Source organism: Sus scrofa, chromosome 15, assembly GCF_054392235.1.
Source record: "Sus scrofa isolate SSC_HxYL_T2T_F1_AM1 chromosome 15, Sscrofa_HxYL_maternal_Yorkshire_Landrace_v2.0, whole genome shotgun sequence".
NCBI classification, from domain to species: domain Eukaryota; kingdom Metazoa; phylum Chordata; class Mammalia; order Artiodactyla; family Suidae; genus Sus; species Sus scrofa.
The window spans coordinates 86,466,200-86,484,960 of record NC_139397.1 but is presented as its reverse complement, the minus strand read 5'-3'; the positions used below and the strand labels follow the sequence as shown (position 1 = coordinate 86,484,960).

Here is an 18,761-nt window from a genome sequence, read left to right as displayed (position 1 = left end):
AGCCCAGATCTGGTCTTGCTGTGGCTGTGGTGTAGGCTGACAGCTGTAGCTCTGATTTGACCCCAAGCCCGGGAACCTCCATATGTCATGGGTGCGGCCCTAAAAAGACAAAAGACACACATACACACACAAGAAACAACTGTATGTCTAATAAACTACAGATGATGCTAATTTTAATACCATGCAATCCAGCAATCCCATTCCTGGCCATATATCTGGAGAAAACTATAAATTCAAAAAAGATACATGCATACCAATATTCACTGCAGCACTATTTATAACAGCCAATATATGGAAGCAATCCATGTCTCCATCTACAGATGAATGGATAAAGAGAATGTGACACACACACACACACAAACACACACACAATGGAATATTACTTAGCTATGAACAAGAATGAAAAACACTATTTGGATGGATGGACCTAGAGATTATCACACTAAGTGAAGTAAGCCAAACAGAGAAAGACAAACATCATATGATATTGTTCATATGTGGAATCTAAAAAAAAAAGATACAAATGAACTTATTTATAAAACAGAAATAGACTCACAGAGAAAAGAAATTCATGGTTACCAAAGGTAAAGTGAGGGATAATTTAAGAGTCTAGGATTAAAATATACATACTAGCATATATAAAATAGATAATCAAAAGGTCATACTGTATAGTACAGGGACCTATACTCAATATCTTATAATAATCTATAATGGAAAAGAATCTAAAAATGAATATATATATATGTATGTGTATATTATATATATAAAACCAAGTAACTTTGCTGTATACCTGAAACTAACACATTATAAATGAACTATATTTCAATAAAAATTAAATAGTTCCTCACATGTAAAAAAAAATATATTTAAGTCCTTCTCCAGCCCTCTCCTCCAGTCTACGCCCGTTTGCTCCTTTCAAACTCAGGCCAAACCTATATCCATTATTTTCAAATGCACTTTTCTATATTAGAACAATAGGGAAATAAGCCAATGAGCTCCCTATTTCTGGCCACCAACTGATGTTCATTACACTCTCAAGATCTCATGCAACAAATCTAGGAGTCTTCTAAGTTTTCCTCATCTGTTTTTGCTGAATCCTTTATCCCATGATCCATCTTCACAAGAATAGTTATTTTGTACATTTTTCCACTTTGATATGAGTGCTATCTTTATATTTCTTTTTCATATCTCAAACTAGGATCATTGAATTAGTTCACCAAGTGCAACCTCCTTATTTTATGCATTACTGAGGCTCAAATTAGTCATGACCTCTCCAAGGCATGCTTATAGAATCTTATTCCCTTACCCCTATTTAGCATGCTTTTCTCTCTATACAACAGAGAGATTCCAAGTATCTAATGCAGTACTGGGACTGTAAGGTGGAATTAAATGCAATGTTCTAAAAAGCTATTTTGTTTATAAAATAAATGCATATGGAGTAACCATCACATTCAAAGGAATGCTTTGTTTTGAAGTAGACACCTTAGAAGACAATCTGGGACTTGGACCATATCTAACTCAGTGTTCTTTTCCCAAAGAATGTTGTCTTTCTGAGAGATCCAAGAAAGCTTGCCAAAAATGTGGATTAAGGAGACCACCAACCAATCTTGATCCTCAGACTTGCTTTTGTGTGTGTGTTGGGGGGGTGGATTGGAGGTGGGGGCAAAAGAGAGGTGAGAGAAACATATATGAGAGGATAATAGCAACATGAATAACAACAGTTTTGAATCTGTGTGTCAGGCACTGCTCGAAGCACGTTACCTACATTATTTGTTGAGCATCATAAAAATCCCATGAAGTAGACATTAGAACTATATCCACTTAACTGATGGAGAAACTCAGGCAAAGGAATGTTAAATAACTTTCCTAAGACCACAAAAAGTGAGGCATGTACCATGTCATAATCCTAGATATCTAATTCTACAGCTTGGGCTCTTACCTTCCTTGATAATTATATAGCTACACCCTTTTTATGTATTTAATATATATTCAATAGTCTTTCATGCTTATTTTATATTATGCTGTATTGGTGCATAAGACGTGAGGCTTGATCTCAATGGATTAAAGAGACTAGGAATCTAGTAACTTTAATGCAAGTTATAAGGAGTCCTAGCTGAGGGTGAACACAGGGCATTTAAGACTATGTAGGAGGGGCACCTAGAGGTAGGGCTAGTGGTAGGGTGCGAAGGGGAGACTTTCACATTTAAACTTGAATCTGAAAATGGAGTAGCAGTTAGAGGAACACATGGAGGTAGAAGGTGTTCCATGCTAAGCAACAGTAGTTTTAAAGACCTGATTTGGGACAGGGCATGATGCTTTCATTGGACTGTAAATTATCCAGATTGGCTGAACTTCATGTGGGATCCCTTCTTGTCTTGGTCCATAAGAAAAGAACAAAAAGTAAATAAACAGTAGAACTCCTCTGTCCCCCTGCCTTAGCCATCTTACAGGTGATAAGTAATGACTTAACTCTTAATTTAATGATCTTTACCTTATTTCATATTTATCCCATATATGTGTACATTTATTTATATTGAACTGTAAGCATTTCAAGGTGTGTGTATGTGTGTACACTTGTTTTGTTCCATTGATAATACTTAAGATGGGACTTAGTTCTTGAGCCACTGTGTAAACTTGTCCAGACTCACTCTACAAATCAATAACTTTTCTTAAACAGAGAGAACTGAAACACCTTACTTTTGCAAATCTATTTGAAATATACTGAATAAACAGTTCCCAAAGTCAAGAGAATAAAACCTCTGCCCATCTAAATGCACTTGAGGAATGGAACACATTACACTTCACTGTCAGAATCAATGGAGTGATTCTCAGACTGCCCTGAGCAAGTACCTAGCAGGGCCCAGGGATGGGGCCGGGGGTGGGGGTGGATTGTCAAATCAATATTCAATCTTTTCTTTTTTTTTTTGGCTACATAATGTAGTGGATATATTCCACTATAAAGTCCAATGAGAATTAAGTGCTTGAAGAAACTAATTCAATGCAAAATGAGTATAGAGAGGGAAACAATACTGAAAATGAGGATTGACTATAATGCCCAAAGCAAAATAAAAACCCATCAAAATTAAAAGACTGCCTTTTGGTGGTTAAAAGGTGTTCTTAGTAATAAAATCTCTTGGTTATTACAAAGTTATTAACATATGTAAAAATAAGAGTGGAAATAAGAACGTGAAAAAAATTTCAATTCCACAAACACTGATTACTGCCTATTAGAATGATGATGATATTGAAGATGACCCAAGCTATCATATATTGAAAACCAAGTACTAAATTTCCTCCATACTGTCTATAAATTATCTCAACTAATTTGCAAACAATCTTAGGAAGTATTTTTTATAGTTGAGAAAACTGGGCCTTGAGAAGATAATTTGCCAAAGTCTAGCTACCTAGAGAACTAGTGATTGTACTGAGAATCAAACTCAGTTCTATTTGACCACAAAGCTTGAGCCAGGCTTACAGGATTGGTTTGGAATGAAAATTCTTGGAGAAATAGAAAACCTGTATATAAGAAAAGAATACAGTTGTAGCCATACTCTAAGAGCTGATCTCAGCATGGCTGGGTAAGGAGGCAAAAAAGCAGTCATACTTCCTTATAACTGGCTCATTCAGAAACAAAAAATATGATTCACACACAGAGAACAAGAACTCTAAAAAGAAGACAGGAAGCCAGCTGAAATATGACATTCTCAGCAGTTAGCATTTCCTTTGGGTATCTACTCTGTGGGCTTACAGAGGTGGCCTTTCTAAAAGATATCCCAGCAGAAGAGGTTGGTCTAATTGACAGCTGGACTAACGTGTTACTCTTGATTTCCTCAGCAGATTTTTAATGCATTTACCCTGGCCTGCATTTAATCAGCATAATATGTCACCTAATTTTTTACTAATATATTAGTTTTGATAATTGGTTTTATGTAATCTCCCTCATTATCATGTGGATACATTGAGAACAGAGACCACATCTGTCCTGCTCACCACTATATCTCCAGTACCTTGTTAATTTCAGCCCCACAGTAACTGATTAATAAATATTTTTTGAATGAATATCCTTAATTACTATGCCATACTGCCAGCCACTGTATTAGGCGTCAGAGTTTGTATATGCATGAGAGTTCTGCCACCTAGGGTGCTTCTAGTCTGCTGGGGATGACTACATAATAAATATGATAGAGTGTGGTAAGTGCAACAAAATATATCAGCAAATTATAGAAGTAGCAGGGAGGAGGAAATGATTGACAAATAAAATGGAAGGGCAGATACAAAGACACAAAGTGGAATTATTTCCTTCCTATTCTGATTACAGTCTCTTTCAAGGAGAAAAACCCTTCCCAGAAATGGGAGAATGGATACGTTAGGAAGGATTTTATGTAAAAAAAGAGGAGGGAGACAGTGAAAGAGCACTTAGCTGTTTCATGTAAGAACCTTCAAGTCCAGACAATACTGTTTTTAGAACAGTGAAAAATCTTAAAGTTATGATTGCTCAGTCCAATATCTGTGAAGAGTCAGGGAGAAAGCAATTAGAAGATAATCAAAATGGGAGCAGATTTTTTTTTAAAAGTGCTAATTCTAGATAAAATTCCAGAAAAGATGATTTAAACAGATGGTCTCTGTAGATGTGAAAACACTGAGCAGCAACTGTTAGACTGCGCTCAGTAGGGAGAGAATGTCCATTTGTCAAATTAAAGTCCATGCAGAACCTTAACATATAAAACAGACAAAAGCAAGAGTGAGGTACACAGAGCCCCAACCCCCTGGAACACAATTGGAAAACCAGTGATTTGTCCTGAGAGTCTCTGATAAAATTTCTTATGTTCTATATATTGAAGGATGCAATGTGAGATGATTGGTAAGGGTGTGGTTGAATGCACGGATAGATTTTTAGTTAGTTGCTTAGTTGAAATGTTGAAAATGTCTCAAAGAACAGTGATGTCCAACATCTTTGCATCATCAGTGAGGGATGTGGCTCATATACATCCCATCAGCAGCAGAGGTCAGCAAGTCCCCATGGAGGTCATGGGGGGGGTGACAGGGAAGGCTCCCCCTTTTCCTCTTGAGGGTCACTACTCTCGGAGGGTATCCTGAATTTGGCCCTGTGTTGTTAAGTAGCGTTTCAAAATTATATCTTACATGAATACTAAAAGGCAGCCTTGTCACATCTTCAGATGAAAAGATCAGCTTCATTCAAATAAAAAACAAAATTTTATTGATTGTTCTCTATATACCAGATCTAGCACTAAAGAGAATTCTTGCCCAGGAGATGTTAAAAAGTTTTGATTTATATGATGATGCAGACCTGATATACTTGGGTTTTGTGTGTTTGCTTTTTTGTTTTTAGTTGTTTTATTTACTACTAGCATAATAAGAAACAAAAAGATCAAGGTCCAAAAAGCTACTATAATTTTAGTGTATACCCACTGATAGGAGTGTACACAACTTGGAAAGGGGTGATGGAACACATTCCTTTATACTGAACAAATCCCATCTGGAGTACAAGGTTCATATCAAGTACCATATTTTGAGGTGGATATCAATAAACAGCATTATATCCAGAAAAGGTAACCAAGGCTATACACTGGCTGAAAACCATACCTTAGGAGGATTAGTGAAAGGAACCGGGGATGTTTAATCCTATAGAATAGACACATGGAGCTCATGTAATGACAACTATTTGCATGTCTATCAACACTGCTTTCAAACACTTGGAGTTTGGAAAATAGGGACAAGATTTTTTCTATGTGCCTATAAGCCAGAATTATGGTCAAAAGATATAATTAAGTGATAGCAGGTTGATTAATATAAAGAGGAGCTTTCTAAAAATTAAAGCTACATAAATGGAACAGGCTTTCTCAAAAAGCAGTGTGCTTTGAGTTACCAGAGATGTACAAGAAGAGGCTGGATATACAAATCTACATACGTATAGTCAAATACCAACAGGATATATATTTGATGAGAAGAATTCCTGGCTTCATGGTATGACCTGGATAGATAACTTGGTCACTAAGGTCTCTGGAAAACTAAAGTAAAACACTTATATCATTTTGATATTTAGTCAAATCTTAAAGTAAAATTCTTCAGTTCATTAGCTGTTAATTGCAGGTAGCAAATGAGCAGCAGATTAATTGTGCCCTGCAAGAACCAGAAATGTTTGGTTGTTTTATCAGCCTATAAAAATTTCAACCACTTGAATCTACAATGAGTCCTCAATTTACATATTATCACCAAAGTCACCAGAAAAGATAACGTCAACATATAAGACATACCAATTTTTTGTACTTTCCCTTACCCTCCTTTCTGGTTTAGACAAACACTGCCTATTTTGCCAGTGGCTAATAAGCTAAAAAAATCCAAGAGTGTGCCAGTAAATATCTAATAACTGGGTAGTTGGAGAAAAAGGGGGTGTTTCTAATTTGCTGTCTAATTTATCTAACTGTCATGTTCATTTTGTGCTGGTCAAGTCCTGCAGTGTGAATACTCCCATTGGGGGTAATTTTGAGCTACTCTGGGGAAGAAATGTGCACAGTCTACTTTAGTGAGCAATTTTTACAAGGTGGCTCCAGCCTACCACAGGATGCACCCCACATTTTAATCAGGAGAATAAGTTCAATTGATTTCTCCTGAACTAGAAGGTCAGTGTTTACTGAACAAGAAGAATGTAAAGATTTGACTGGATATGTTTAATTCTTCCATTTAAATGAAAACACTGCAATAGTTTGAAAGAACCTGTTCTTAAACGTACTACATTTGCCCAGGGCTGAAGCCCAGTCTCTCAAGATTCATCACTTTGATTAGGTGTGTTTTCTCTGTTCCTGTCAACATGGGTTGTGCATATGACACGTCGAGTATTTGGGAAATCGGTTTTCCATTTGGTGTTGGAGCAGGCCTCCACCGAGGGATGCATTCTGGAAACACTGGCACTAAGAATGCTCTCAAGTAATCTCTACAGAGGCTGACAAGTTTTGTAGTTATAAATGGAATTTAAAAATACCAAGATCAGTAGACTCTGACCCATCTAATAAGAACTATAGCATGATGAAATAGTTAAAAAACATATCCAAAAACTTGGAAACTATAGTTTAGAGATAATAACCACGGTCAACCATCTCTCACAAATCCTTATCTCTTTATTTCCTAGAGCATTTAGGAACTTTTCCTGGAAGTTAGTTAAATCACAGACTGTTGAGAGGACATGAAGGGCAGGGCTGGGGGTGAAGGAGGAGAATTATACTATTGTGCAGGGAAATCACTAAGTGAATAAATCCACTTTAGCAATTTTTACAAGGTGGCTCCAGCACACCATGGGATGCACCCCACATTTTAATCAGGAGAATAGTTCAGGGGTTATAAATCTAAGATTTGGGGTGAAGCTGATTTATATAGAGCTATTTTAAAGTTTGTTCACTAAAGGGAGAATTATCACCTGACAACTTTTTTTTTTTTTTTTTAATATCTGCGCCTGTGGCATATGGAAGTTCCTGGGCTAGGGACTGAATCCAAGCCACAGCAGTTACCTAGGTCACAACTGCAGCAATGTTGGATCCTTTTAACCCACTGCACCAGGCTGGGGATAGAACCTGTGCCTCCAAGGTGACCTGAGCCACTTCAGTTGGATTCTTAACAAATTGTCAGTGGGAACTCCTTAACAACTTTTTTGTATTAGAAAAGAGGGAAAACAACCACTATTACTCAAGGAACACAAGAGAAAAGTGTATAACCCTGGAAAACCTCTGGAAAAAGAGTACCAGAATAGAGATAGCCTTGATCTTAGAAAGGAGAGGAAGAAAAATCAAGGCTGAAAAAACATTGAGAAAGAGAGTCTAGTGGAATCTGTGAAAACTAAGTTAAATTTACTACAGCAAAGTAGTAGGATTCAGTAAGATATAACCCCAGAGGCAATGTGAATGCCAAGGCTCTTTTGAAACATAAAAATAGTCTGCCTAATGCATTTTACAGATACATATGAAATGGGAATAAAGGCTAATGTAATTGTTCAACAATGTGCTGCAGATGATGAAACCTAAGCACTTAATTTGGGAAAAAGTATAGTATTAAGATGACTGCACTGATTACTATTAAGGGTATGGCATGTTTGAATGGGCTTGATAGGGAAAAAGAACTGTGCTCTGTAATACAGAAATATAAAGCTAGTTATTTCTAGACACATGTGGTTTATTCAATAAGCTTTCTCTACTAACTGTTTTTAGGCAATGTTTGGAATACCAACACCACCACCAAAAAAACCACACTTGAGCCCCCAAAATAAAATTGGATTTTGTTCTACAATCTAGTTGTATATATTATTCATATATATATACACACACATAGCAAACATATAATTTGATTGTGATGAATCACTAAATAAGAAGACACTTTACAGTGAAAAACTAGATTTCAGTTCTTATTTTGTTTCCAAAATATTTATTATAAGGAAACATCAAGATGTGTGTTTTATGAATCTTTCTCTAGTAAGGACCCATGGAGGAGGTGCCATTATATAAATGGGGTTACTGTTTGGAACTTAGGGAGAGGCCCTGGAAAAATACATAGGTACAGTGGAAAGAGAAATTTCTCCCTACTGTTCTGGGGCTGTTGATTCTCAAGTAAGTAGGAAGAAAGCTACCTGGTTCCAAGTCCAGTGAGTTTCTCTGAGTGTTTTATCTAGTCTCCATAGTGGTCTTCATCGTTCGACAGTGAGAACTTTGGAAAGTGTTTTTGTCAGGTGCTACCTTCTTTCTACTTAATAGGTGCTTCACTGCCATTCAGAGGACCATCTCCAGGTAAAACCAAAGTGGTGAAGTTTATCCTTAACAATCCTCACTTTCCTCTTTGCACCTCTCTCTCTGCTAGTGACCCTCTCCTACTGCTCCAGCCAAAAAATGGAATCTATTTAGTCACATTTCATTGTTTACCCCAGAGGTATATTTCAAAACAAATGTCATATTAAATGTGAAATTTCCAGATAGGTAGTGCTTTTGGATAACTGATTTTAGATTTTTGTGTAGATAAACCTTAGACAAATATAGTCAATGATATTTAAAAACTCATAAATGTTAATATACTGAGGAATTGCAATTAAAATATATGTTTTCCTCTATTATTTCTCCTCAGATTTTAACCAACAGATCCACATTGCAGTGACCTTTTATTAGTTTCATATGACATGTATTCTGAGTTTCTGAATACTTTCAGTACAGTGAGGCTTAGATATGATCACTTTAGAATCCCATCAACTTTTTGCTTGGTATTCATTTGGAAGGAGTGATGATATCCAAATGCCTTTCATTTATATCTTCACCGAAAGAGAAAGCTGCAAGTTTTCAGTATCAATGACAAAACAAGACATGACACCCACTCAGATGATTGCCTCTCCAACGTCCAAATTCTATTATAAGTGAATCAATAATAGAAGCCTCTTTTTGCTTCGTCTTCAGCTTGTTAAAAAATAGAAGCGTAGAGATAACTGAATACAAATTATAGTATCAGAATTTATCACTGTCTGGTATGCAAGAAGGTTCCCGCAGGTGTGTAGCTCCCTCTAACAGTCATCGCATGTACCATGTGACTCAAAGGTCATAAACAATAAATCTTTTGGTTCTCAGATAGAGTTACAGTCTCTCAGCTGTTAAAAACCACTGCACACAGTACCAAACCCCAGAAAGGGACGACTCCCTATAGGTACAGAGATTGCATTTCCCAGCGCCTACAGGGGATAATCAATTAATTTTAGATTAGGAAGTAACAAGATAATAAAACCAGTTTTCTGTTGAGTGAACCAGTTATTTAACATCTTTGTGTTTCTTCAGTTGTACACATGGTCTCATAATTTAACTATCCCAGTAGGTCTTTGTTTGGATTAAATGAAATAATGTTTATAAAATGCCTGGCAAATAAAAATCACTTAATGAATGGCAGCCATTACTACTGTTCTGCCAATATTTGAGTCTGGAGAATGACTTCACTCTGGGTTGGAGGCAGAGCTGGTTTGCAGCGGGTTAGAAAGGCAGAGGGTGGATTTCAGAAACAAATCTGACAATTATTATTAAATTAAGTTACATTCAAAGCAGGCATGAAAAACAATAATAGTGGCTTGCTTCCCAAAAATCTTAAGGGACTTTCAATGAAATCTGTCAAAAATACCACCAAAAGAAATATGAGATATGCTCTAGACTAGGTTATGTCCATCTTAATTTAAGCAACTGCCTTCTTACAATAGGGAGCAAAACCTATACTTAAATTGCAAAACACGTAAAAATAAAGTGTTTTGAAACGCATCACACCTCTGCCAACTGACTTTATCCTGGAAACTAAAAGTATAGGTAACACAGGTGTGCTTATGGTGCTTCTGCTATTTAACTAGTGATTTTTTTTATAGTAAGAACCCTAGATTACCTAAGAAAGATTTCCTTTGCCATTAGGTTATGATGTGAGAGTATTTCCTATATAGGCTGATGGATCTATACAAATATGGAGGGTCTCTGGTTGATGAAAAGGTTTCCTGAGCTGTGTTTCTCTCCACTTAATCTGTAAGGTGCCACAACAATAGTTATCTTTACCTGGACACTTCCATGACATCTCTTTAACAACTTAAAAGCCTCTCAAAATCAGCACCCCTGGAGTTCCCGTCGTGGTGCAATGGTTAACGAATCCGTCTAGGAATCATGAGGTTGCGGGTTTGATCCCTGGCCTTGCTGAGCGGGTTAAGGATCTGGTGTTGCCGTGAGCTGTGGTGTAGGTTGCAGACGCGGCTCGGATCCTGCATTGCTGTGGCTCTGGTGTAGGCTGGAGACTACAGCTCCGATTGGACCCCTAGCCTAGGAACCTCCATATGCCACGGGAAGTGGCCCTAGAAAAGGCAAAAAGACAAAAAGACAAAAAAAAAAATCAGCACCCCCCAAAATGATTTCACTATCTAATCACCACCCCTCCTTAGCCTGAACCTACTTCTCTTCCTGGATTCCTTGTCATATCTTTGTCATTGAGAAAGGTACCCACAGCCCATTTCAGTTTTGCAAGCCAGAGGGTGTAGCAGTGATTCTTGACAGTCCTCTTCTTTTCCTTCCAAATCCAACCTATCATCAAGTATTGTTGATTTTATTTCCTAAATTACTCCCTCTGTCCATCTCTCTACATCTCCCCTACCATCAGTCTAATCTAACCCTCCATCATCTCTCTGGATATTACATCTCTAGTAATAGCCTCCTAGTTGGTCTGACTCCACATGTCCCCCAACATGGCTGCCCCCACCCCAAAATTACTGGGGGCATTATCCTGCTACCCTGACCCCATGCTTAAAACTCTTGGATGACTTCTGTTAGCATTAGGATGAAGAGAAAAAAATGCCTTCACTGGATCTACAAAGCCCCATCCCACCCCTTTTTGCTATTCTTCCCTTTCTGGCTCTGCTCCAGCCACAACCAGCCTTTGTGTGATCACTGAGCTTCTTCCTGCCACAAGGCAACTCCATCTCTGCCTGATGCCTGAACAACTTTTGCCAACATTTCCTGCCTAATTATCTGCTCAAATTTCAGTTCAATTGTCACTTCCTTGAGGAAACTTTCCTTGACCCCCTGACCACATTAATTCCCTGTTACATACTTTCACAGCACCTTGCAACTCTCCTTCTGAACACCTAATGAAGCTACAATTTTATTCTGTCTATATGATTAACATTTTTCTTTCCTATTAATACATAAGTTCCAGGAGAAAAGAGACCACATTATTTTTCATATTAGTTAACCCCAGCCCAAGCAAGGGGGTCTATGATGGAAGTAAATATTTATAGAATGAATAAATAAACGATCAGGTAAGTTTTCCACACTGCCTTCACTGAAGAGACTATACTGTTGTTGCTTTTAAAAAAAACCCAGCAGTGTGTTGTAGAAAATGCCCAATTTAATCTGTGGATCTAATGATTAATGCAACTAAACTGAAATAAGGATAGGGGGTTTGGCAAAAAAAGGTGAGTTTCTAAAGTTTTTTTTTTACCTTTAGTTTTAAAGAATTCAGCTTTTCCTCCCTGAGGTGTTCTCTCAGCATCTCGCGGTGGAGCCTCTCCTGCTCTCTTGCAAATTCGCCCAGGGTGTACTGGCGCACGCTATTGTGGCGGCTGGACATGCCCAGGGTGCTGCCGCCCTGACTGGGCACGCTCGTGAAGCCCTGCCTCCTGGTGAAGTAGTACACGGTGACACAACTGAAATGCACATTCTTGGTCCTCAGCCGCTTCTCCCTTTTGAGGATGGAGGAAGCTGAAAGGAAAAGAGACAACTCAGCAACAGCCAGGACAGCAGTTTTCAACGAGGTGAGGAACTGGAAAATGCTACTTGATGACCTTGAATCTAGAGTCAACCTTGCTGCCTGGGAGACACTAAAAATGCTGTATTTCAGAGTTGGCACAGATATCTATTCCCTTTCTTAATTTTTCTTCTGGCTATGGTAGGCTTTTAAGTCCTTCTATGGTAGTCTAAGCAAACTTTTAGGAAAGTTGCCAGTAGTCTGTGAATCAGTGGCAGAATTTAATTTTTCATTTCCTCGTGCCTTCTAAGTTTTTGGTTTATGGGTTTTCACATGAGTCATGTCATGCTTTAATCAGAAAAGATACATACTACATACCCTCATATTTTGATATAGGAAGCACTCGGCATGAAAAAGTCTATTTTTGAATTTTAGAAAATTCCAAAGCAATAAAAGTTCACAATGGCAAATTTTTACAATCTAAATCTAATCAATATTTCTGTTGAAAACTCCTATAAATAACATTATGGACAGTAGAATTTTAATCCAAGCATACATTGAGAAAATCGAAAATATCATGAGATATGTCAGAATCTTTATTACTAGTTACAGGTACATCAAGATGCACAGAGCACCTTGGAAGCTTGAGACACACACTGTAGTTGAGAGAAAAAGAGTTACACATTGTAATCCTAATTTTGGAGTTGGTAGACATGCTATATATAGCCCAGCCCAGTTGTTTTCATTTTGTAGTGAAGTAACTCAGTCTTACAGAATTTGAGTAATTTCTTTCATTGAAACAGACAGAAAGAAACAATGAACTCCTTGAATTTAAAATATATATACATATAAGCTAACATTTAGGAAGCATGCAAAGAACTCCATGTGAATTATCTCATCTTATCCATATAACTGTGTTGAAATTATCCAAGTCTCCATTCTGAGGAAACTAATTCACCAAAGGTTAAATAACATGGTCATATAACTAGTGGTGAAACTGGCATTCATTATTTGAGAGCCCAGCCTTTTAGCCAACAAGTCACAATAGGGAGCTGAAGTCACAGTAAGAGAATTGAATAAGGCTGAGATCCGGTGTCATACTACTTCTGGTGGATGTCAACTGCTGCAGACTCCAGTGATTTTTTATTTGGAATGCTAGAGAAGTAATGAAAGAAAAATGACTCCAGCATCACTTTGAGTTTATATGAGAATATTCTTCCAAGTCACTTGTCTCATTTTCCTCCTATAAAACATTCAAGTCAAATACAGAGAGGTTGCTGTGATACATATTATTCCAAGGAACTATTTATCAATAAATATAAACCAAGGTTTTACCAGTCACTTTCTAAATGATTGGACATACTAGTGGAAAAAAAAAGATGGTGATCCCTGCCTACATGGAACTTCCATTTTCAGTGATGAGAAACGGAGACAGAATAAACAGATTCATAAGTATGAGAAGTATGACATTTGGGCAAGAATTTAGCTTTCCCAACCTTCCCTCCTCTCTACTGTTTTACTTATCCAGGAACGACTGCCAGGAAGCAAATGCTTTCAAGCTGTATGTAGTTTCTCCATTTATTTATGTGCACATTCACGGCAACATACTTGTAATCCTGGCAGCAGAGACAATTTTCAACTTAGATTTAAAAGCTCTGATCTGCTTCATAATTGTATGTTTAAATCACCTCAAAACAGGGAATTTGTCAAAATGTAAAAGATCACTGTAGAAAGCAAAATTCAACAAACAGCCCAGTAATCTGCTACCTACCCTATCTGACAACCTCATCTGTCACCAGCTTGCAGCAGGCTGCTGGAGCCTTCTGGTTTTTGGGTGATAACCTTCAACATTTTTTGCTCTGGATATCATAAAAATGTGCTCTGAAGATATTATCTTTCAAGACCAAAATTTACAAGTAAAAAAGATATTTTAATGTATTCATTTAAAATAATTGTAAACACCTCTGACAATATTATTACTTATTTTTTAGATAACTCATAGTACTTTAGACAAATTACCTTAAAAAATTTATTTAGATTTTGTACCTGTATGTTTAGATTACAAGAAGGATTTTTCAATCTTATGGATGAATCTATTGCACCATTCTTTCCTCAAAAGCCAGATTACACTTTCCCAAAAAGACAGTGTAGAGATGGTTTTCAAGCGCTTGGAAGAAGACAACAGTGGCAGAGAGCAGGTTCCCTTCACCTTGGCTCCTAGCATTTCTAACACTGTCAAAGTGTGCTAGAATCGGTGCTTCATCCTATCCACTAGGGTTTAGAATTTGAACATGTGCTTATACTTGTTTTAGTTCTTGCATATTATAAGTAACACCGTAGAAACAATGTTGACAAAAATCTATGGAACCCTCCTACCCTCTTGGTGGGAATGTAAATTGGTATAACCACTATGGAAAACAGTATGGAGGTACTTCAGAAAACTAAATATAGAACTATTATATGATCCAGCAATCCCACTGCTGGGCAAAACTTTCATTCAGAAAATACATGCACCCGTATGTTCACTGCAGTACTATTCACAATAGCCAAGACAAGGAAACAACCTAAATGTCCAATGACAGATGAATGGATTAAGATGTGTTATATATACACAATGGAATACTACTCAGCCATAAAAAGAACAAAATAATGCCACTTGCAGCAACATGGATGGAACTAGAGACTCTCATGCTACGTGAAGTAAGTAGAAAGAAAGACAAGTACCACATGATATCACTTATATCTGGAATCTAATATATGGCACAGATGAACCTATCTACAGAAAAGAAACAAACTCAAGGACATGGAGAACAGACTTGTGGTTGCCAAGGGGGAGGGGTAGGGAGTGGGATGGACTGGGAGTTTGGGGTTAGTAGATGCAAACTACTGCATTTGGAGTGGGTAAAGAATGAGATCCTGCTATGTTGCACAGGGAACTATACCTAATCACTTGTGATTGAACATCATGGAGGATAATGTGAAAAAAAGAATGCATGTACATGTATGACTAGGTAACTTTGCTGTACAGCAGAAATTGACAGAACATTGTAAATCATCTGTAATAAAATTTTTTAAAAAATAGGCTATGGAATATATTTAAAAGGAAGGTTTAGGAAAACCATAAGATCAGCTCTTTGAGTGATATTTTAAATGTGGCTTTCCTAAGCTTAGGAGCAACTAATGTCTCTCTTCTGATGATTGAATTAGAGCCCTAGACTGGGCCCTTGTAGGCTATTTCCTGTCTCCAGGCCCCAATTTGACTAACATCACAGAATGAAGTTATCAAAAAAGAATCTGTGTTCTTCAAGCCAGAGAAAAACAGACTAAACTCATTCAGCATATCTGCCTTAGGGAATCTGAAACCTCCCTGCTATACCTACCTAGTAATTTGTACCCCTTAAAGAATGACTGAACTCAACTCTGTGTCTCTGCAGAGTTCAGGGTTCATTTTACTACTGTGAGGTCAAGAGCAAGAAAAAAGAGGAGGGAGAGGGTGGCTTTCATTACTGCTTTGAAAAATAACTAGTCTGTTTTCATACACAATACTAATTTTTTGTTGCCTCTCAGTTCCCTTCCTTTTATCTTGTTCATAGTTACCAGCCTGAAGCAGAAGTGTCTAGATGTGACAGTAATATATATCCCGGCCAGGATGTAGCTCTTGGGACCACCATTACAGTTAGCACATCAGGGCATTCTGGCATTGCTGTAAATCACATTTTATGTAGATAATATTGATCCTTGTAAATTAAAGGAATTAAATAGCACAGAATAACTGATATGCAGAAACTAACCTTCCTAAGAAAGTGTTTTTAAAAATAAATAGAGGGAGTTCCTGTTGTGGCTCAGCAGGTTACGAACCTGACTAGTATCCATGAGGATGCTGGTTTGATCCCTGGCCTCGCTCAGTGGGTTAAGGATCCGGCCTTGTTGTGAGCTGTGGTGTAGGTCACAGATGAGGCTTGGATCCCACACTGCTGTGGCTGTGGTGTAGGCCGGCAGGTACAGCTTCGATTTAACCCCTAGCCTGGGAACGTCTATATGCCGCAGGTGTGGCCCTAACAAGCAAATAAATAAATGTAAAAATAAAGAAAAGAAATTATTAAAAACAAATAATAAATGGAGGAGTTCCCACTGTGGCACAGCGGGTTAAAGATATGGCATTGCCTCTGTAGTAGCTCAGGTCACTGCTGAGGTACAGGTTCAATCCCTGTCCCAGGAAATTCCATATGCCGCAGGCGTGGCTGAAAACAAAATGCATAAGTTCCCTGGTGGCCTAGCATTTAAGGATCTGGCATTGTCACTGCTGTGGCTTGGGTCACTGCTATGGCATGGGTTCAACAATGGTCCAGGAACTTCCACATGCCTTGGATGCAGCCAAAAGAAAAAAAAAAAAGTGGAGGAAAGAATTGAGAAATTGACAATTCACAATGCTAGGGTAAGAAGGTAAGTAGATAAAATAAAATAATCGGTACCATACATTTTAAAAGAGTTCATGAACAGAGTGTATTAAAAATGAAAGCCTAAACTAACAATCGGACACTGCGTTTTCAGAACTATCGAAGAGAGCCAGTGTTCTGAGGAGACAAATATTCTGAATATTCTGATTCCATAGAATAGATGAATATATCAAAATATCAAAGATGAATCACATCAGGCTCTAAGAAAATTCAACCAACTTTGTTCCATTTCCATACTCATAAACCAACCCGTTCATTCACATTGGGATATACCCTCAAGTCAACAAGACCATGTGGTTGACTCTTCAATGGTATTTCCTGATAAAAATAACAAAATTTACTTTCAGATTTATACTTTAGTTATTTGTGAAAGAGGTTAGTGTATGTCATTCAGTCTGAGACTGCCTTCTCTGCACTCACGGAGACCATCAGGTATCTGGGCCTTTTAAACTGAAGACCAGATTCTGGACCATTGATTCAATAGTGTACCCACTCTGGGATCAGTGTTTAAGCAGAAATCCAGTTATCCTCTAGAGGCACACTTTTTTTTTTTCTTCTTCCCAGTGTTAACATCTATCAGCAAAGCCCTGGTATAGCTGGAAAGGCAGAAAGCAGTAAACAGAACTACATATTTTAGTTTTTTTGTCTTTTAGGGCCACACCTGTGGCATATGGAGGTTCCCAGGCTAGGGGTCCAATAGGAGATGTAGCCGCTGGCCTATGAAACAGCCACAGAAACGCAGGATCCGAGCCACATCTGTGACCTACACCACAACTCACGGCAACGCCGGATCCTTAACCACTGAGTGAGGCCAGGGGTCCAGTCCTCATGGATGCTAGTTGGGTTTGTTAACCGCTGAGCCACCACGGGAACTCCTGAAGTTAATAATATACTTCTATGCACTATGTGCAAACGAAAAATACCAGATGATTTGTAAGTCAATATTTTGAGATTATTTTTCACTTTGGGGGAGAAATTTAGTAGAAGCAAAGTGAGATTGTTGAAATTTATTTATTTATCTTGGTAAGTCCTAGGCAATAAAAACTTTTGTTTTTAAATCATGTAGACCAAATTAATTAGGGGCTCTGAAGTATGCATGCTATATCTTACCTTTTGAAGAACAAATCAAGATCAAATCAATTATGACATCATGAAGCCTAGCTTTCAAACAGAAAATCCAGTTTCATCAGAAAATATTTTGCATAGAAATTAGCATAACAGCTTGGATATTAAATCAATTTCTAATGGTTTAAAATTTTAAGATTAAAAAAATACATGTCTGGAGTTCCCATTGCGGCGCAGTGGAAACGAATCCGACTAGGAACCATGAGGTTGAGGGTTAGATCCCTGGCTTTGCTTAGTGGGTTAAGGATCCAGTGTTGCTGTGAGCTGTGGTTTAGGTCGCAGATACGGCTCCAATCTGGCATTGCTGTGGCTTTGGCGTGGGCCAGCAGCTGTAGCTCCAATTAGAACCCTACGCTGGAAACCTCCATGTGCCACTGGTATGGCCCTAAAAAGACAAAAAAAAAAAAAAAGAAAAAAAGAAAAAAAATTACACGTCTTCAATCTTTATACGTGATGTCTGTAAATTTCCTGTAATCATATTCTTATTCTTCTCCAGTTTGACACAGCTGTCAAAGTTGGCCCCTCTTGATCATGGTGTCACTCACACCGTTTCAAATCTTAACCACAAATAAGGAGTGAAAAATGGATCTAGCAACCAAGACATACAGGAGGAGTTCCACTGATATCCAAATTTGCTACCAAAAGCAATCTTTTCCTTGTTCTAATTGTTTCCTTTATTTCCTTAAGTCACATTCTCAAGTTTCTCAAATACATTTGCCCCAACTGTGTTGTTTGTTATTTTGCTCAAGTAAGGTATTTAAAGCAGTAGTAAATCATTCAAGTGGGAGCAACTCCAAAGAAATATCTGAGGGCTTAGTGAACAAGAGGCAAAATTAAAATGAAGACTAACTGGGAATATTTTCTTTCCAACCATGAACAAAATCCAAATTTCCTTAAGTATGTAATATCAAGTGATGGCCAAATCAATGATATGCT

The 18,761-nt window shown here is 37.7% G+C and overlaps 2 protein-coding genes across 4 annotated transcripts in view; one reads left to right on the top strand and one right to left on the bottom strand.

Annotated features, from left to right (window-relative positions):
* The window catches only part of TTC21B (tetratricopeptide repeat domain 21B), an 875,896-nt gene that overhangs the window by 285,846 nt on the left and 571,289 nt on the right, over positions 1-18,761 (top strand). The window lies entirely within an intron of this gene.
* CSRNP3 (cysteine and serine rich nuclear protein 3) overlaps positions 1-18,761 on the bottom strand; it is a 193,304-nt gene that overhangs the window by 15,633 nt on the left and 158,910 nt on the right. For all 3 annotated transcript variants that reach the window (XM_005671893.4, XM_005671894.4, XM_003133446.6), the window contains one exon: positions 11,998-12,257. In XM_005671893.4, coding sequence (XP_005671950.2) covers positions 11,998-12,257 — 260 coding nt within the window. The remainder of the gene's footprint in view (positions 1-11,997; positions 12,258-18,761) is intronic.